This window comes from Diabrotica virgifera, chromosome 4 (assembly GCF_917563875.1).
Source record: "Diabrotica virgifera virgifera chromosome 4, PGI_DIABVI_V3a".
Classification (NCBI taxonomy): Eukaryota; Metazoa; Arthropoda; class Insecta; order Coleoptera; family Chrysomelidae; genus Diabrotica; species Diabrotica virgifera.
In genome coordinates this window covers 186,975,723-186,996,652 of record NC_065446.1, presented here as the reverse complement: position 1 = coordinate 186,996,652, position 20,930 = coordinate 186,975,723, and the positions used below count along the sequence as shown (strand labels likewise).

The window sequence follows — 20,930 nt, the reverse complement described above, 5'->3', positions numbered from 1 at the left end:
TAGATCAAATTTAGCAGTTAGCCCATCCATGACCATAATCAGTTATTATAGAGGAGATTAAACTGTTCCATGTAGAGAGTCTCTGACTACTGGTGCTGACACTGTATCCCCCAGTAACGTTGCAAATGACCCTCCACTGTTTTATTTTCTATACATTGGTTGGACCTACTTGTTCATTACTTGTTTATTATCTTGACACAGCTTCTCCGTAGAGACTCGTCCAGTGTCTTCCGAGTTATTTTGTCAACACATATAGGTATGCCTGTAATCATCCCGTCTCTGTTATTTAATCCTATTTGTTAAGCCAGTTTCGTATATATTTAAGTATTGCAACAGTAAAATAAATACATAATGTGAATTATTTAACAGTCGTCTTTTTTTTTGGACCGTCACTGTAGCACCAATACCATAATAAAATTGACGTGTATAAATGTGTAAAATTGAGACACAAAAAATTGCCAAAATCATCCAAACCTATTTCGAAGTCTACCAATGAAAAAGTTATACCTACTAGAGGCGAAATAAATAAATAATATGAGTTAATATAAGATTAAAAAAATAATATAGAATGATCAAAATAATATATTAGAGTGTGAGTGGGCAATCTATATGAAAGCAAAATAGTTATGCTATAATATAATAGACATCAAGCTTTATATTAAAGAATACTAATGCGGATATTTTAATAAATTAAGTGTACAAGTAAAAATACTCTATGTCTATGTCTATGAGTAAGTTGACTGAAACTGTATTTCAAACAAGCTGTTAACGCAACAAGTAATTGTTAGAGTTGTATTCGCGGACGGACGGACAGACGGAGAGACAGTCATAAAACCGGAAGTATACTTGTTATCGTCGTGCGAAGGCTCGTCGAATAAAATATAATCACTTTTGTCCTATTCCGGTGACTTTAAAGGAGTACTTCTAGTCGCATTTCTAAAACCGGAAGTCCTGGGTCAAATGCTCACCTTTAGTACCATCCTCGGATTATAAGCTTTCATTCTACGCCTCATTTGTCATTCTACCTATTATAATGACGGAGGAGTTATATTCGCGGTCGGACGGACAGAATGACAGACATCCTAGGTCAAATGTCTCACCTCTAGTACCATCCTTGGATTATAAGCTTTCATTTGACACCTTATTGTCATTAGACCTGGCATAATGACAGAGGAGTTATATTCGCGGTCGAATGGACAGACGGAGAGACAGCAGGTCAAATTTCTCAACTTAAGTACCATCCTTGAATTATAAGCTTTCATTTGACACCTCATTTGTCACTCTACCTGGTATAATGACAGGAGTTATATTAGCGGTCGGATGGGCAGATGGACAGACAGTCTAGCTCAAATTTCTCAACTTTAGTACCATCCTTGGATTATAAGCTTTCATTTGACACCCCACTAATCATTCTACCTGGTATAACGACAGAGGAGTTATATTTAAGGTCGGATGAATAGACGGACAGACAGTCTAGGTCAAATTTCTCACCTTTAGTAACATCGCTGGCTTATAAGCTTTCATTTGACAATTCATTTGTCATTCTACCTGCTCTAATGGTGGAGGGGTTGTGTTTACGGACAGACAGACAGAGAGACGGACAGACGGACGTGGATTATTCAAAGTTTTTACATTTTTTCAAAATAAGTGAAAACAATACAAACAATACAATAAGTGAAAACAAACACCATGTTGTACCGTAGCGCCCTACGGTAAAACATGGCGGAGACGATTCGTATCGAGTGTTCGCAATCCCACTGCTGTTGAGCAGATATCCAAGAGTTAAAAACTAATAACAATAATTTATCTGTAAATAAATAATACAACAAATTAATTATCTCAAACTAATTTTAATTTCTTTGTTTCAGGTACGTCAAAATCTATTTGGTGAATAAGCAGTTATGGTAATTGGATGTTGGAAAAGGTGAAACCAAAGAGAACAATGTAGAAAATTTTATCAGTTACAAGGTATATTCGGTCTCGGTTAATACCTACAAATTAAGTGAAAACGTTTCAATTATTAAACGTCGTCAATGTTAGAATTAGGATTACATATGTCAAATTAATTAAATCTCTAAATTCAAGCACACGTACTTGAATTTTCAGTTTATATAAAAAATAACTGCCAATATTAAATTAATATGTAATTTAAAGTAAACAATTATTTACACGTAGTTCATCACAAGATAAAATTACATCAATTAAAAAGGAGGCATTATTTTTTATAAATTAATATTTACAAAAATAATCTCAAGCAAGATCTGATCGAATCGTCAAGCCAATGGTGTTTTTGAAAATTAAAACTGTCAAATAGTCCAATCAACAGCAATTTTCTCGTGAAATTTTGAGAATCAAGGTCGATTTCCTTGATTATTTCGTTCATATGAGATTCTGACCAATAGAAAGCTACAGAAATCTAAATTAAATTAATAATTTTTGATAATTTCCCGTCGTCAAGTATATTATGTCAGATGCCCTTCTTTGCTACGAAAAAATACATTCAGTGACATTAATGACAATTAATGTTTTAAAAATTATAAAAGTGATGACTTTCAACCGTAAAATATTTACAACAACTGTGTGTTTTATTGTACTAATTTGCACTTACATACATAAATAAATTACAATAAAATTTTGGTTAAGAACAGTTTTATTCATGAAATAATCGCAACAAATTGCACTCGATTTCTAAAATTAATATAGAATTTTTGCACTCGTGCCACTTTTGACATAATTTCACTCGCCTTTGACTCGTGAAATTAAAACTGTCAAAGTGTCACTCGGGAAAAATTCAATAATTTTAGAGCTCTTGTGCAATTACTACGGAAAATTTTGATTTAGGTAGTATTTATAACCTCAGTCAAAATCTACCCTACACCGAAGCGGGCTTTTGCCCTGGTGTTGAAAACAACCCCATCTAGGGGATGAAAATTTTTTCAATCAAAATAACTATGGAAGAAATTTTTTTGTATAGTTGATACTTTTCAAGTTATTAACGATTGAAACTATGCATTTTTCTTTCAAAAACTCATGTTTTATAACCGTTTTTCATAAAAAACTTAAATTGTAATTTTATAAAAAAATCATTAGGAACAAGATTGTAGCTAACAAAAAAACAAAAAACTTGCGTCGAAAACACCTATGTAAACCCAATAAAGACTGACTTATTGGTATCTTACAGGATGGTTATTTTCAAAGAACCTCGAAATGTAGAACCTTCAATCTCAAATAACTCGAATGTGATGCAATTTTTTGGGAAATCTTAAGAGACATCTTTTAAATTCCAATATAAAACCATTCAAATGAGCTCTGAAAAAAGTTTTTTACATATGAATTAACTGACTTATGATGAAAAAAAAATCAATCCCTCCTTTTTTTTAAATGTATCTAACAATGAAACCCTCGTCATTTCAATTCTAATAGGTTCCCACTAACAATTAACTTAATTTAGGTATAATTGATACGATCCATTTGATTTGACCGGTTTGGAATTTTTAGGTTACAAAAATAGTTGACTTAACCGGAAATGACATTTTTAAGGATAATTAAAAAAAGTGCATTTTTCTTAAATAAATCTAAAAGTATTGAATAAAAAGTGAATAACCATTTCCAATTCCGTTGCAACACGAAACTACAGCCGCATCATAGTCTAGTTCAATCGGAGAGTGCAGCAAGCACCTCTACCGGTTTCGAAAGTTATTAGTCTCTCATCAGGGGGTACATATGCTGCTCTCTCTGACCCAACCAGGACCAACCCCGGTGTGCAGTTACGGATTGCAAGTCTTTTTCCTAAAAGTATTCATAATATGAAAAAATATTTCAAAAATATTTTTATTGTAATTTTAGATTTTTTTTGTTTTTGTATCACGAATACTTTTTGATTTATTTAATAAAATGCATTTTTTTTTAATTATAAAAATGTCATTTTTAATTTAGTCAACTATTCTTTTTAAAACTGTGCATTCCAAACCAGTTATATCACATGTATCTTATCAATTATACCTAAATAAAATTAATTTTAAGTGTGAAGCTATTAATTTCTATTAGGATTTTTATTACGAGGATTTAATTTTGGACTGTATAAATGCATGCAAAAATGCATAAACATGTGAAAATAAGCATATTAACGGCCGGATTTTGTTACTCGGGGTTTTTGGGGTCAATGAACACGACTACGCCATCAGAATCGACCTTTGGAGTACCTGGTGCCCAGGTTTATTGCTAAAATGCGTCATCTGGAGATTCGAGTGTTAGAGAGGTTTTTGGTGTCGCTGAACACAAAAATGCCATCACAACTGACCTCTGGAGCACCTTGTGCCCAGTGTCACTGCTAAGGTACGTCATCTTCTGGAGTTCCGAGGGATTTCGGTATTAAATTAATGCAAATAGACTATTTATGTGATTTTTGAGGTTGCTGAAAAATAGTTGAATAAATCGATAATGACATTTTTTTAAATAAATCTAAAAGTATTCATAATATGAAAAAATGTTTCAAATATTAATTGTAGGATTTACTGAAAATTTAAATTTTTTTTGTTTTTGTATCACGAATACTTTTGATTTATTTAAGAAAAATGCACTTTAATTACAAAATGTCATTTTCGACCTAATCAACCATTTTTTCCAAAACTGAGCATTCCAAACCGGTCATATCACATGGATCGTATCAATTATACCTAGTGTAGGAAACAGAGGTTGAACCTTGCAAAATGGACACAAATCCGGTTTTATGTTTTTTTCTGTTATATCAAGGGATGCTTATTATAAGACTAACTTTTTCTGAAGAATTTTCGCCCCGGAACCCCCATTTCACCCCTTTAAAGGGGGTAATTTGTGGTTTTTGCGGAACGTAGCCCTTCCTGTACCTTTTACAAAAAAAATTTTTTTATAAAAATATGAAGACGACTATATTTTCTACGATTTATTCCCGACAGCATATGTCTATCATTCACCGTTTAGCAGGGATGGCGCCCTAAATTTGACAAGTTTTTAAAAAAGATGTTCTTAAAAAATATATTTTTCCCTAACTGTAACGAAAATTAAGAAGAAATCCTACGGCAATTATTCACAAATAAGTGACTGATTTTTTGGTATAGGTTTCACTTAAGGGTAATTGCCCTATTTTTAATTACAAGGTGTTACATTTTAAAAAACCTCTTTTTATAACATCTGAACCGTTTATGCTAGATTAAAAAGACTTTCAGCGATTACCCATGTACTGGTGTTTTTTACAAATTTGTATAATGCACCCCTATTTTTCCCCGGAACCACCCCAAAAAAAGAAGAATTAATAAATAAAGTGATTTTCTTGGAATCCTTCACACACAATGCCCTTTATTAATATGCTTCGTATATCATTTTGTGCACGTTAGTATTACCCATGCATGGACACCAAAAGCGATTTCCTATTGTAACCCCTGTAGCCAAAAAAAAAATTAAATAAAATATGGGGTTGAATTTTTTTGTTTTTTGCTTTTTGATCCATATGGGCATATGCTTCATCAATAGTGCTTTTCAAAAATATATATGGTTATTGCAACATCCCTGCGGAAACCACCCCTATCCTTGAAAATATACTGCAGAAAATACCCCTATCCCTTGGCGAGGATGTTTTTACGATTTTCTCATTACCTATGCATTGTTTTTAAACAAAACTTATATAAGGTTAAAGATCACTATTTACTCTAAAAATTAGGACCTATTCATTTTTTTCGTATAAGCAACCGTTACGGCACAGTGGCGCCGTAAACCTCATATATGCTTTGGCGGGCTCCAGTTTTTGTTTTTTTTTTTTCGTCATCTGTTCGTTTTATTGATAAAGTACTTATGTAAAATAAAACAACACAGTTTAACCTACAAATTATGACTTATGCACATTTTACAATCTTTGCGCCCCAAAGCCACAGTGGTGGCCCAAAATCAATTTTTTTGCATATTTTCGCCACCTACACGCATTTTATTGCATTAATGCTACCTTAATAGCACAATATTCACCCTTAAGTGGTCGCTAAGCAGTGGCGGGTCCAGGGAGAGGTGATAGGGGCAATCAGCCCGCCCTCTCAAACCAAGCGATATTATAATATAATAAATATTATTATTTAAATATTATTTAAAGATTCTAAAACTATTCATTTATTTTTGTAGAAATTCTTATAATATTATATTTTTAATTTTATAAGAATGGCGTACTTTTTATGCTTTAGCGACAGTGGCGGATCCAGTAGCGTTAAGAGGGGGGTGCCAGTTGGCTAAATTTATATAAAAATAAATGAATATTTTTATAACCTTTGAATATAATATCACTTGGTTTGAGAGGGGGGAGGTGATCACCTTATCACCCCTCCCTGGATCCGCCACTGCTTAGCGACCACCTAAGGCTAAATAGTGTGCTATTAAGGTAGCATTAATGCAATAAAATGCGTGTAGGTGGCGAAAATACGCAAAATGGGTCACCACTGTGGCTTTGGGGCGCAAAGATTGTAAAATGTGCATAAGTCATAATTTGTAGGTTATACTGTGTTGTTTTATTTTACATAAGTACTTTATCAATAAAACGAACAGATGACGAAAAAAAAACAAAAACTGCAGCCAGCCAAAGCATATATGAGGTTTACGGCGCCACTGTGCCGTAACGGTTGTTTATACGAAAAAAATGAATAGGACCTAATTTTTAGAGCAGATAGTGGTCTTTAACCTTATATAAGTTTTGTTTAAAAATAATGCATAGGTAATGAAAAAATCGTAAAAACATGCTCGCCAAGGGATAGGGGTAGTTTCTACAGTATATTTTCAAGGATAGGGGTGGTTTCCGCAGGGATGTTGCAATAACCATATATATTTTTGAAAAGCACTATTGATGAAGCATATGCCCATATGGATCAAAAAGTAAATCGCTTTTGGTGTCCATGCATGGGCAATAATAACGTGCACAAAATTATATATGAAGCATATTAATAAAGGGCATTGTGTGTGAAGGATTACAAGAAAATCACTTTATTTATTAATTCTTCTTTTATTGGGGTGGTTCCGGGGAAAAAGGGGGTGCATTATACAAATTTGTAAGTAGCACGAGTGCATGGGTAAGCGCTGAAATTCTTTTTACTCTAGCATAAACGGTTCAGATGGAATAAAAAGGGTTTTTTTTTAATGTAACACCCTGTAATTAAAAAAGAGCAATGACCCTTAAGTGAAACCTATACCAAAAAATCAATCAATTATTCTTGAATTATTGCCGCAGGATTTCTTCTTAATTTCCGTTAAAGTTAGGGAAAAATATATATTTTTTAAAAACATCTTTTTTAAAAACTTGTCAACTTTGGGGCGCCACCTCCGCTAAACGGTGGACGATAGACAGATGCTGTCTGGAAATAAATTGTAGAAAATATAGTCCTCTTCATATTTCTGTAAAAGAAATTTTTTGTAAAAGGTACAGGAAGGGCTACGTTCCGCAAAAACCACAAATAACTCCCTTTAAAGGGGTGAAAAGGGGGTTCTGGGGCGAATTTTTTTCAGAAAAAGTTAGTCCTATAATAAGCACCCCTTAATATTTCAGAAAAAAATAAAACCGGACTTGTATCCATTTTGCAAGGTTCAACCTTTGTTTCCTACACTAACCTAAATAAAATTAATTTCAAGTGTGAAGCTATTCATTTCTATTAGGATTTTAATGACAAGGGTTTAATTGTTAGATAAATTTTAAAAAATAAGCAGGGAGTGACTTTATTTTCGTCATAAGTTCTTATGCAAAAAATTTTGATCAGAGCACATGTAAAAGGTTTTTTAATATTTTAATAAACTTTAAAACGTGTCTCTTAAGATGTCCCAAAAAATTGCACCACATTCGATTTATTTGAGATTGAACGTTCTCCATTCCGAGGTTCTTCGAAAATACCCATCCTTTAAAGAGCAATAACTTAGTCGTTATTGTGTTTACAGAAGTCTTTCTGAAGCGACTCTCTTTGTTTTTTTTTATTAGTTACAACTTTGTTTTTAGATTTTTTCTATAGAATTAAATTTTTTTAAGTTATTCATGAAAAACGGTTATATACAACGTTAAATTTTTCAATGAAAGATGCATAGTTTCAATCGCTAATAACTTGGAAAGTATCAACATTGTGAAAAAATTTTATAGAACAGCATTTACTGAAAATTGGTCAGTCTATCGACTTCCATAGTTATATTGATTGAAAAAATTTTCATCCCCTAGATGCGGTTGTTTTCAGCCCCAGGGCAGAAGCCCGATTCGGCATATGCTACATTTTAAATAAGAGGGTTAACCGAGTTTAAAATCCAAATTTTCATTAAAATCGGTGTTGATTCTGAAAATTTCACGGTTTTAATTTTCTTTTTAACGCTGATGAGTGGTATATAACGCGTATTCAATCTCGGAAAGCCATAGAAATTAGGGATGGACTCGGGTCGAGCCGAGCCGAATTCAAGCTTTGCAAAAGCTCGGCTCGGCCTTTTGACAAGTTTGAGCTCGGCTCGAAATCTCGAGATAGAAGCTTGGCTTGAAATTCGAGCTGCAGGATGAGCTCGTTGCTCGTGTCGGCTCGGGTCAAATATTCCAAGCTGAGCTGAGCTGGGCTCGGATGGAATTTATTCCATATTTTACGGACACCCTGTATATTGAAAATACATATTTGTAGTCTGAATTACTTATTCTCAAACAAAAGTGTCAGTCGTAGCAGAAATAAATGAATTAGAAAAAGATTAGAGTATTAGCTAAAATACTGACCAGCTCGTTAAGAAAAACTCGGCTCGTTTCGAAAAAAATTTGATTCGGCTCGAAGCTCGGCTCACAAGAAACAAATCGGCTTCAGCTCGAAGCTCGACTAGTCAAACGAGCCGAACCTCGAGCCGAGCCGGGCTAAGCTCGAGCTTGTGACCATCTCTAAGAGAAATTGCCTATAGCTTTCACACAGAACCCATATAACCATTCCATACGGCTGTTACTTCCCCTAATGGGAAATTCACTCAAGCCAGCTACCTTAGGTATCAAAATAACTGAGCTCTACTACGGGTTTTTTCATGTTATCGGGACCTAGGTGACTTCGTATGCTGGAGTGTCTCTCCAAAAATTTTCATTCAGAGTAGTTCAACTTAATGCATGGTCTTATAGAGACGTTCTTTCAAACCTATTATTGTTATCCAGATTTAGCCATATGGTCAAACACTCCCCCTAACCTAACCGGACAATTTACCTATAGTATCATAGGCGAGCGGCACGGCACACTCCTAATTTGAGGCTTAGATCTCGAAAAAGCGACCACATAGGTGAAGGGCATTTTTGGTCATTTTATATGTTTTCGAGGTTGCTGAATCCGAATATGAAGTTTATTTTTAAAATTTGGTGGAACATGTTCAAAAATAAAATTTTATGCACAAATGCGAAAAATCAATTTTGATGATTTTTACAATTTGTGGTTTCTGCATAAGGCAAAGTAATTGCGTTCTTTTAAACCGTTTCAATGTAAGGGGCGCTTGGGCGACTTGAAAGGCCTAACATTAGACCTTAGCGCCTTAGCCAGGAGGTTACACGAACTTTACTTTTTTAACTGATAATCAGTAAAATGTAAACAGCTGAGTGGGTGTAAATGAGAAATAGCTAAAACTATTTAGGAATGAATCTAACCTTTGGATAGTGTTGGAAAATTCTCGAGAATGAAAAATCGGAGAATGTTCTCAAGAATTATTCTCGAGAATATTCTCGATATGGAAAATTTTCTGAGATTGAACCCTATGACGTCTTTAAGGACATTGTTAAAGATGAAATAGGGTATTAAAAATCATGAAATTAGATACAAAATTATGAGACGAAACAACAGTGTTCTTTGTATACATAAAAGAAAATACGAAAACAACGGAAAACACAAAATTTATTTGATTAAAAAATGAAATTTTCTTCTTAACAGCAAATAATGGAAGTGGTGATATAATCTGAAAGAGATGAGGCCTCAGATTCAGAATCTATTTCTATCATTAGCTCATCCGGGTAATCTACATTCTGCGTTTCAATGTATGTACTGATGAGAAGTTGTGGGATTTTGTTTTTCACGAGTCGCCAGCTTAGTCATGGATTGGTCTACGTCTAACAATAATTTTAAATTGTGAGGAATCTTACTAGCCCGTTCAGCAGTAAGCCGGTTTATTTTAGAGGAGTGAATAAAAAACCATAAGTACTGAAACTTCTTTCAGTAGCTGCACTGTATTATGGCATATATCAACTGCTATTTTAGTTAATTTTGTTCCGAAACTTGTACCTTTCCACTATATGATTGGGTCTAGTTTTTCAATTGATTTTACAACGTATGGTTTTCCAAAAAATCCCTAGACCCATAAAGTTCCAAATTTGCCCTTATTTCAGCCTAGTCATCATATTTTAAAGTTGCTAAATTATCTATAAACTCAGTTCCCTCAACTTGTTCTTCTCTGCTTAAATAAACAGCATTATAACTATTTGTACGTTAATATAGCACCAAAACAATAAATATTGACACTGTAAACACCCTAGGTAGTGGTTCATGGGATTTCCAGCTCCGACTATTTTGATGTTCGGGGATTTTATCTAAAATCGCGTGATTCCCCGGCCGGCCAAAGCGAAAAAGCATTTCATGAGCAGAGCGTCAAGCAAGTAGGTATTTGGGCTTCAAGAGTAATACTGTTTGGAATACAAAAAATATACTAGGTGAATCGGCAAAAACAATATACTATTTTTTAAATTACAATAATTAGACCCATATCTAGTTTTTAATTTTATTTCGGTCTTTGTAAATATAGAAAATTCTCGCCCAGAATTTTGTGGCCAAGAATATTCTCTTGAGAATATTCTGTTCTTACATCACTACCTTTGAAATTAATGAATCCTACCTTTGTATAAAATAGTCCCCATAGGGTTGATGCATATCTTCAGCAGTCTTTCCGCTTGCATGTACCTCATTGTATATATCATAAAGGCGGTCTCCAAGCTCTTTATCAATTTGGGTACCATTTGAAAGATAGAATGTGTTATCTTCGTAGTCATTGATAGAAGGGCTTAAAAGATCGAGGTCTTTGACCATTTCGTAGACAATATTTCCTTTCTCTCCATGAACCCACTGTCCTCCTATATCGACGATACTTCCACCGAACTGAGTAGAATATACTCTTCCTCCTATTCGATCTTCAGCTTCTAAAATAGTCACAAAGGTAAAATATGGAAGAAGGAAATTTAGAGTAGTAATATACAGTGAGCATGTAAATGTTGGAATAAGGTATTTTTTTCGTGAATGGAAGATTTTGGAAATAAACCTGGAAAAAGGTCTATTTTCATTTTTATATTATGATTCTTTTGTACATATTTCATACATTAAATTCTCTGTTCTGTAGCATATACTATAAATTAAGTATTTATACAGGGTGTCCAAAAATACATTTTTTTTATTAAATAAATTGAGAGAAAGCGAAAAATGTATATAATTTATTTAATTCAATATACACTTTATTTCTGTTAGTAAACATGACATGTTTGTTGACAACAAACATTGTTTATTTGACAATAAAATATTGCTTTTCGCTTAAATTCAATGTTAAAACTGTCACCCACCTGCCTCTTTGACGTTTGAACATTTAGTACATTCTTTCACGGTTTTTGCTGTAAATTTTAAAGAACCGGTTGGATTAACATGAAATTTGGCATACGCATAACTAACATGTCAAAGAAAAAAGTGATGTGGTGTTGATGTGTGCTTTTGCTCTGGGGGTGAGTTTCACCACATCTCGGGGTGAAAAAATATAAGTCCAAGATAAGTCCCGAAATGGATAAACTGACTAATTTTAAGCAACTTTTGTTCCATAGAGTTTTTTCACCAACTAAATGCTTTTCGAGTTCTTTGCAAGTGAAAATGTTCATTTTTCAACAAAGTAACCACGTTTTTAGACGGTTTTTCGCAAATAACTCAAAACGTAAGCATTTTGCCGAAAAAACTATTTTTAAGAAAATTATAGCCTACAAAAAAGTGAAAAAAACGGTGTATATATTAGGTCTCTATACGTAGCAAAAGCAGAGTTATAGCTAATCAAAAATAGGTTCATATTCGAATAATTTAAAATAGAATATTTCAATGTGAAATATCCAAATAAGGAAGCATTCTTGGGAAAACACATTAAAACTTTTTTAAAGTGTTTAAGAAAATCTTTATTTCTGTTTTTATAAAAAAAATTTCTAGCATCAAATGTAAGCAAGTTACGCTCAACACAAAGTTGGTCCATTTTTTTGGCAAAAAAAGTCAGGAAGATTACCCCCCAATTAGCAATTAACGGAAATTAATCGTTACCGCTTCACAAGTTACTTTACTTATAATCAAGTATATTCAAATGGGAAATAAGACACAATTTTACCTAAAAATGATTTTATTAACGTTTCGACGCCCAAGTCGGGTGTCGTTGTCAAAATACAAAATAATACTAAATAAACAAAAATGTTGTTGCTTAGTAAAAAATTCTTCTAATAATTTATTTAATCTGACTCATTTATATCGGCAATTCAGACACGTATTATACATTTTAAAGTAGACGACTTTAAAATGATATTGCCAATATTGATGAGTTTCGTTCCTGGGACGACTTTACTAAAAGATAGTTCATTCGATTACATGAAATCAATCCCAACTCAAGAATATCCGCCACAAAAAATCATAGCATGTGATCTGTCTTTAAAAAGACAACCAAATGCAACGGTGGTACTGAAATTCTCGCGTTAGAGTTGGGATTGATTTCATGTAATCGAATGAACTATCTTTTAGTAAAGTCGTCCCAGGAACGCAACTCATCAATATTGGCAATATCATTTTAAAGTCGTCTACTTTAAAATGTATACACGTGTCTGAATTGCCGATATAAATGAGTCAGATTAAATAAATTATTAGAAGAATTTTTTACTAAGCAACAACATTTTTGTTTATTTAGTATTATTTTGTATTTTGACAACGACACCCGACTTGGGCATCGAAACGTTAATAAAATCATTTTTAGGTAAAATTGTGGCTTATTTCCCATTTGAATATACTTGATTATAAAAATGCCACAAGAAAATAGCTTCAGAACAACATTACTTTACTTATGTTGCTTTTATATGATCTGTAAGTTTCATTGATTCAAAGTGCTTATTTTTGAAAAAAAAAATGGTTTTAAAGTAAAATTTTTAATAATTCTAATTTTGAAAAAATGCGTTTTTTTTCAAAATAATTTAAAAATTGTTGAGATACCAAAAATCTTAAACAACAAATAAGTCGGCTTTACTTTTCTGAATATTTCGTTTTTTTTTTTGTTTTTCTGTAAAAAAAATTGGTTAAGATTCGGTGTTTCTAAATTTGCTTACACTCGTGATAAGTGACTCTTTCAAGCCCTTTTAACTACAGCTCTTTCAAAAATAAGGACTTTGAACAGATGAAACTTACAGATCATATGATCAATACATACGCTAGTAAAAAACTTGTGAAGTGGTAACAATTAAGTTCATTTGAAATGTTAATTCGGGGGTACTTTTCCCGATTTCTTACCAAAAAAAAAGGAACCAACTTAATTTTGAGCGTAACTTGTTCACTTATGACGCTAAATTTTTTTTTAAATAAAAATAAGCATTTCTTAAACACTTTAAAAAAGCTAAAATGAGTTTCCCCAAAAAAGTGGTTCCTTTTTTTTGGTTATGGCACGTTAAAATATTTGATTTGGAATTTGACGAATATGAACCTATTTTTCATTAGCTATAACTCTGCTACTACTAGGTATAGTGGCCTAATATACACACCACGGTTTTCACTTTTTTACGTGCTATATATTTGATAAGAATTTTTTTTTCGACCAAATACTTACTTTTTGATTTGTTTGCGAAAAACCGTCTGAAAATGTGGTTATTTTGTAGAAAAATTAACATATGCATTTGCAAATAACTCGAAAAGTATTAACTTAATGAAAAACTTTATAGAACAAAAGTTGCTTAGAATTAGTCATTTTATCCATTTCCGGACTTATTTCGATCATACATTTTTCACCCCCAAAAGGGGGTGAAACTAACCCCTAGGGCAAAGCACACATCGGCACAATATCACTTTTTTCTTTCACTTGTTGGCTATGTGTATGCCAAATTTCATGTCAATCCAAGTGGTTCTTTAAAATTTAGAGGTTTTGCAATATTTTACCTTTAAAAAATGTACTAATTGCTGAAAAGAAATGTTTATTATTTGTGAAATAAACATTTTTTCTGTCTACTGAGGAGAGTACTAATATATTTTAAATTAAATAAATTCCATACACTCTTCTTTTAGTGCCAACTAATTCATAAAAAAAAAAGAATATTTTGGGTACCCCGTATAAATAATCATATTAGTGTTTATATTACCATAAAGAAAATTGAATAACCCTTTCGCTGCGTAAAGCGCACATGTGCACCCTCCCATTTTTTTGTAAAATGCGTACTTACGACGCACTTGCGCGGCCAATGGATATGGTGATTTGCATATTTATACGTTTAAAGATGACACAGTTTCAGGAGATCAAGAAAACTTTGTCCGCATTTTCTTAAAGGCAACTTCTCTTCACATATGGCGTCGCGGCTCAGTGGCTCACGTAGTTAGGTATGGTATAGAGGTTTCTAAACTGTGGTGCGTCCGACAACTGGATACCGTAAAAATTTTTCGGATATATCACCAGTAAATTGTAAGTAATTTGATCAAGCAATCCTGCAAAAAAAATCGACATTAGTGACTCCATAGTGCGCCCCCATATGGGGGGCACACGCATCATAAATTCATCAAATTTATACCGCCACAGATGATTTTTGCAGGATTGTTTGATAAAAATATTAAAAATTAACTGGTAATATCATCCCACAAATTTGAAGCTAGGACAAATATTCCCCGTACAAATAATCCCGCACAAAAAATCCCCACAAATTATCCCTGGACAAAAAATCCCCGCACAAAAAATCCCCGGACAAATAATCCATGGACAAAATATCCCCACAAAAAAATCCCGGACACATAATCGTCACAAATTTATTTGGACAAAATATCCCCACAAAAAATCCCGGACAAAAAATCCCAAGAAATATTTGCTGTCGAATAGTCCTCTAAACGTTTTACTGAACTTTTAACAAATTTCGAACTCCAATTCCATGCTCAAAACTTTAAAGTATGCATGACAAAAAAGTGTGAGTTTTTCAAAAATTGTGGAAAATATGGGGAATGAGCTAAGACCCCGTTTTCATAAGAACAGGTGCTTAACGCGCAATTATAACTACAGTAGGAAAAATGAAAGAATACCCATGAACGAACATATAAAACACGCTGTATTTTCCTGTCACCGTGTCACACAAAAAATTGGTCAGCGCAAGTACATGTAATAATTATTGTTACATGTACTTGCACTGGACAATTTTCTTTGTGACACGGTGACAGGAAAATACAGCGCGTTTTATATGTTCGTTCATGGGTATTCTTTAATTTTTCCGACTGTACATACATTTTACTTGAGACCGTTCACATGCCAACGCGCGTCTAAATGACCTAAAACGCGCGTTAGCATGTGAACGGTCTTCAGTAAAATGTATGTAGTTGTAATGGCGCGTTATAAAAACTCGCGTTAAGCGCCTGTCATGAAAACGGGGCCTTAGGTCATTCCCCATATTTTCCACGATTTTTGAAAAAACTCACACTCTTTTGTCATGTAAAATTTGAAGTTTTCAGCATGAAATTGGAATTCAAAATTTGATAAAATTTCGGGAAAATTTTTAGAGAAATATTCGGTAGCAAATATTTCTTCGGGATTTTTTGTCCAGGCTTTTTTGTGGGGATATTTTGTCCAAAAAAATTTGTGGGGATTTTTGTGCGGGATTATTTTTCCGGGGAGTTTTTTCCGGGGATTTTTTGTCCAGGGATAATTTGTGGGGATTTTTTGTCCGGGATTATTTGTCCGGGGATTATTTGTCCGCACCCCACAAATTTTTAAGGGTACTACAGTTGTCGGACACACCAATGTGTAGAAACCTCTATATTTACGAAACGCCCCCTCCCGAAAATTTTCCGAAATAGAAAAGTTGTCCGATTCGACATGAATAGAACTGTTAGAAGAAAAAAATATAGGACATGCAATAAAAATAAGATACATAAAGATATTGTTTATCATTTTCAAGAATGTCCCGGTAAACCTGGCCTCTGCTTAGGCAACTGTTTCAAAGAATATCATGTATCAATATATAAGGACATTACGAAAACCTTAATACATTTTGTATACTTTTATTTTACATTTTTATAGTTCTGCTTTTATAAATAAAATTTTAGTTTGGATCAAAAATATTACATTTAATTTACTAAATACACAAATTTGTATTAAAGCGCACAAGTGCGTTCTCCGCATTTTTAAAAAAGTTCCTTAAAAAGTGCGTACAGTGCACATGCGCGTCTCGCAAAAAGTCAGAAGAAAAATTATTATAATCGGTTTTAATACATGAACAAGAAACAATGATTGAACAAGTATCGAGTTTAGTTTTAAAAAACTACTGCCGCACTGGTCAGCGGTATGCATTTATTTAACGCAGATTCTTTCAAATGAGGTTGCACAGGAACCTTATTCTAATTAAAAAAAGTTATCGATCATCCGCAGATGGATGACGTCACTAGTATGATATATAAGCCAAAAAATCACAATTTAAAATAAAAATCAACCTGTTTCGGGATTTATTTCCAAGATGGCCCATTCATAAAAAAAATTATTTATTCCAACCTTTACGTGCTCACTGTATATTTTAGAAATAAACCATGTAAGTAATTTATTTAAATTAAAATTTTTTAAAAAATTACAAAGTAGTAAAAACTATGTGTGAAAATTGGTATAATTTATTTAAAAAACTATATAAAAAACTAAAAAAACTATTTAAAAAATAAATTACAGAGTCGTCAGAGCATCATCAGTGAAAGATTCTAATTAACAATAATTATTGTAGTTAAAACTAATCCACTTTCTGCTTAATGAAACCTTTATGTTACATGTTTGTGATATTAAATTATAAAATTCAATTGACACTAGGTCGATGTTAATGGATTCAAATTAGGGTAACATAGGTTCTGCGCTCCATTTTTTTGAGCAGGAACATCCTATGTTCCCTTAAAATTAATCCACTAACATCGACCTATAAAGGTTGTATTAAACATAAACTGGGCGGGTTTCAACTACAATTAGAATGATAAAAGATAAAGGCAGTTTTTGTTTTCATTTGATTCAGAGTTGGACCACTATCTTCATATAGCTATTTCAGCATCTATGCATCCTCAGTGGAGCTATGCAGTCACAACAGTGGAGCTACGGAGTATGGAGTCTGCCTATTTAAGCGAAAATATCGCGATGCAATGAATCCACCTTTTGAGACGCAAAACAGCGACTTCTCTCGTAATACGAGGAAGATAAAAAGCCCCAGGTGCAAAGGTTACTACTTTTATACCATTAGAATAATTGAAATAAAAATGATAAACAATAATTTAAATCCAAGACTTTTGGTTAAGAAACTGCTTTTTGGCTACATCCCGTATCTCCGGCTTTTACAATATACATATAAGCACAAGAGACGACGAGTATAGAAGACAGCAAATAGATACTATATAGAAGACACTTAGGCTACGTATTTACCTTCTTTTCGTCTAGGAAAAGAACCTAAAGTCAGTTTCAGTTACTCAAATATGAGTAAAGATTAAAAAGATAAAGGCAGATTTTGTTTTCATTTGATTCAGAGTTTGTTGATTTTGTTTTAGAGTTGTGACTGCATAGCTCCACTGAGGATGCATAGATGCTGAAATAGCTATATGGAGATGGCGGTCCAACTTTGAATCAAAGGAATACAAAAACTGACTTTATCTTTTTCATCGTTACTCAGATTTGAGTATCTGAAACTGTTTTTCGGTCCTTTTCGTAGACGAAAAGAAGGTACTTACTTACTTTCCGTGTCCGGAACACCAACAACTTTAAATTCTGTATTTCCAATGGTTGGCCACATAGATGGCCCTGTCATTTGCTATAATTAAGTCTTGTTCTGTGCAGGTCTCTCTCATCTCTGTACATGATAGTAGATGCCGGCTGGTCTGAACCGCGCCACAGTCGCAGGTATCGTCCTCCTGGTATCCCCATTTTTTCAGGTTACTAGCACAACGTGAAACGCAGGTTCTTAGTCTGTTTAGCGCTTTCCAAGTCGGATACGGTAAATTGTGTCCAGCAGCCATTTCCTCCGAGGGAGGAAAATGTGTCGCGGTAGCTGACGCTTGCCATAGGTGTATTCGGCGCGTCTCTGGCGCTTCGGGGATGGATCTTGATGTTTTCAGGAAGCTTTTCCGAGATCTTAGTCTGCTTGGCTGAGTTTGGTGGTCATGTAAGGGGTGTCTTCGGTCCGTCTCCTGCTTTTTCCGTTCTACCTCTGACGTGACCTTCCTCCTGATAGGTGGTGGAGCAATTTCAGCAATGGGGTATACCTCTTCGATAGGTGTCGGTTTCAGGCAACCCGATATTATACGGACCGTTTCATTTAGAGCCACGTCGACGTTCTTTGCGTGAGCAGAGTTTGCCCATACTGGTGCTCCAAACTCCGCGGCCGAAAAACATAATGCCAAGGCAGAAATGCGGAGAGTGTGTGGTTTTGCTCCCCATTTTGTATTAGTTAGCTTGCGGATGATATTATTTCTGGCACTTACTTTCTTCTTGACATCTTGACAGTGGTATCGGTAAGACAGAGTTCTATCCAGACGGACGCCAAGGTATTTTGGCGTCTTGTTGTGTTCCAGCATCTGACCACGCCATTCCACCTCCAGCGACCTTCGGCCTTCGGGCATGCTTGTTTCTCAGGTGGAAAGCACATACCTAGGTTTTTGTGGGATTGGGTTTCAGATGGTTTTTATCATAGTATAGAGCTAAGTCTCCCAGGGCATCTGTCAGTTTCACTTCGACTTCATTGAAGGTTCTTCCCTGAGCTGCCACCGCTGTATCATCAGCGTAAATAAATTGCCTTGTTTGTTGGTGTATGGGTTGGTCGTTGGTGTATATGTTGTATAGAATCGGCGCGAGGACACTTCCCTGTGGTAGCACTTTTTTTTGGTCCCTCCACCGACTGTTCTTGGACTGGAGCGTTACGTAGAAGCGTCTATTCTGGAGTAGACATTTCACTAACCTTGTTAGTCGGAAATCCTTTGTAGTTTCGTAGAGTTTTGCGAGTAGCCGTTGATGGTTAACTGTATCATAGGCGGCAGTTAGGTCTATGAACGCTACTCCTGTTATTTCCTTCCGTTCAAAACCATCTTCAATATGTTGGGTGAGATTAAGAATTTGACTGCAGCAGCACTTTCCGGGCCTGAATCCTGCTTGTTCTGGAATAATTTTAGTCTCGACATATTCTGCGATCCGGTTCAGTATCATTCTTTCAAAGGCCTTGAAAAGGTGGCACAAGAGAGATACAGGTCTAAAACTCTTTGTATCCGCCGGATCCTTCCCTGGTTTTAAGAGGGCTACCACTCTAGCTTTCCTAAAAGGTAAATAGGAAAAGAAGGTAAATACGTGGCCTAAGTGTCCTTTATTTGCTCTCTTCTATATTCGTCGTTTCTTGTGCTTATATATTGTAAAAGCCGGAGATACGGGACGCAGCCAGAAAGCAGTTTCTTAACTAAAAGTTTTGGATTTAAATGATTGTTTATTATTTCTATTTCAATTATTCTAATTGTATAAAAGTAGTAACCTTTGCATCTGGGGCTTTTCGTCTTCCTCGTATTACAATTGGAATGTTTTATTGATGATGGTCTGACTAGACCGCAAACGTTCGGAAGAATTTGTATTTCATTTGGATGAATTTAAAATAAATTATACCATCTTACACAAGAAGTTCTTATTTCTTTGTAAGTGTTTTAAACTATGGTGTACAGCCGAATACTAGAACTTTCCCTTTTAATTTCCTAAAAAATTTAATTAATGTAATAAATAATAAATAATAATAGTGATAAATATAATTTTGAAGATTTTCATCATCCTAGTTGTTAATGTTAAAAAAATACTTACAGTTTTGATAAAAATTACACAAAAATATTTTTAAACCAATATGTCAAACCTGCTATTAATATTGAGTCTTTTTGCAAAGTATGTTGTTCCTTAACCTTATATTCTTATTTCAAACAAAGCAACATACAGTCGAACCCGCTCATTAGAATCCCTGTTATAGGAATATCCCTGTTTATGGAATATAAATTCAAGTTCCCGAAACATTTTCATTTACTCCTTAATAAATTTATCTGTTTATTGGAATAGGATCTAACTAGATAATACCGCTTATTAGCATATTTTGCAGGTCAAAGAATATTTTTTTTACAATTTACTAAATTATGTTAAATTATGTTTGGTATTATGGTTTGTTGTCAACGGCCTATAGTGCTGGATTAGATATTATTAGGGTAATAAATATTTATTACTTTGTTACGAATACCAATTCGATCTTTAGCATGGCCGACAAATGCATGGGTCATAAAATAATTTTTATTTGTCTACACAAAGGCACTGTTGCCTGTTATAAAATTGTTAGAAGCAGTTTATTTAGAATTCACTCAGAGAGTATTACCTACTTGTTTGCAAGATGCGAATTATGGCTTTGTTAAATTCGAAAAGCAGGGAAAAGAACAAGAATGTAACAATCCATTTCTTGACGCCAATAAAACTTCTATTCAACCAATGGATTAAGGATTAAGGATGACCACACGGATTAACAACGAAAAAGCTATAATTACCAATAATTTCTCAAGAAAAAAAAGTAATTTTGTTATATATGCATTTTAATAAGAAAATATTTACATATCTACATATTGCATACATTTCATATTAATTACCTATTAATGTATTCATTCACATACATGTAATGTAATTTGGTATTTAACACA

At 33.9% G+C, this 20,930-nt stretch overlaps 1 protein-coding gene across 1 annotated transcript in view; it reads right to left on the bottom strand.

Moving 5' to 3' along the window:
• LOC126883763 (uncharacterized) overlaps positions 1-20,930 on the bottom strand; it is a 256,685-nt gene that overhangs the window by 52,271 nt on the left and 183,484 nt on the right. The window contains exon 9 of the mRNA XM_050649427.1: positions 10,870-11,170. Within this exon, the coding sequence (XP_050505384.1) occupies positions 10,870-11,170 (301 nt within the window). The remainder of the gene's footprint in view (positions 1-10,869; positions 11,171-20,930) is intronic.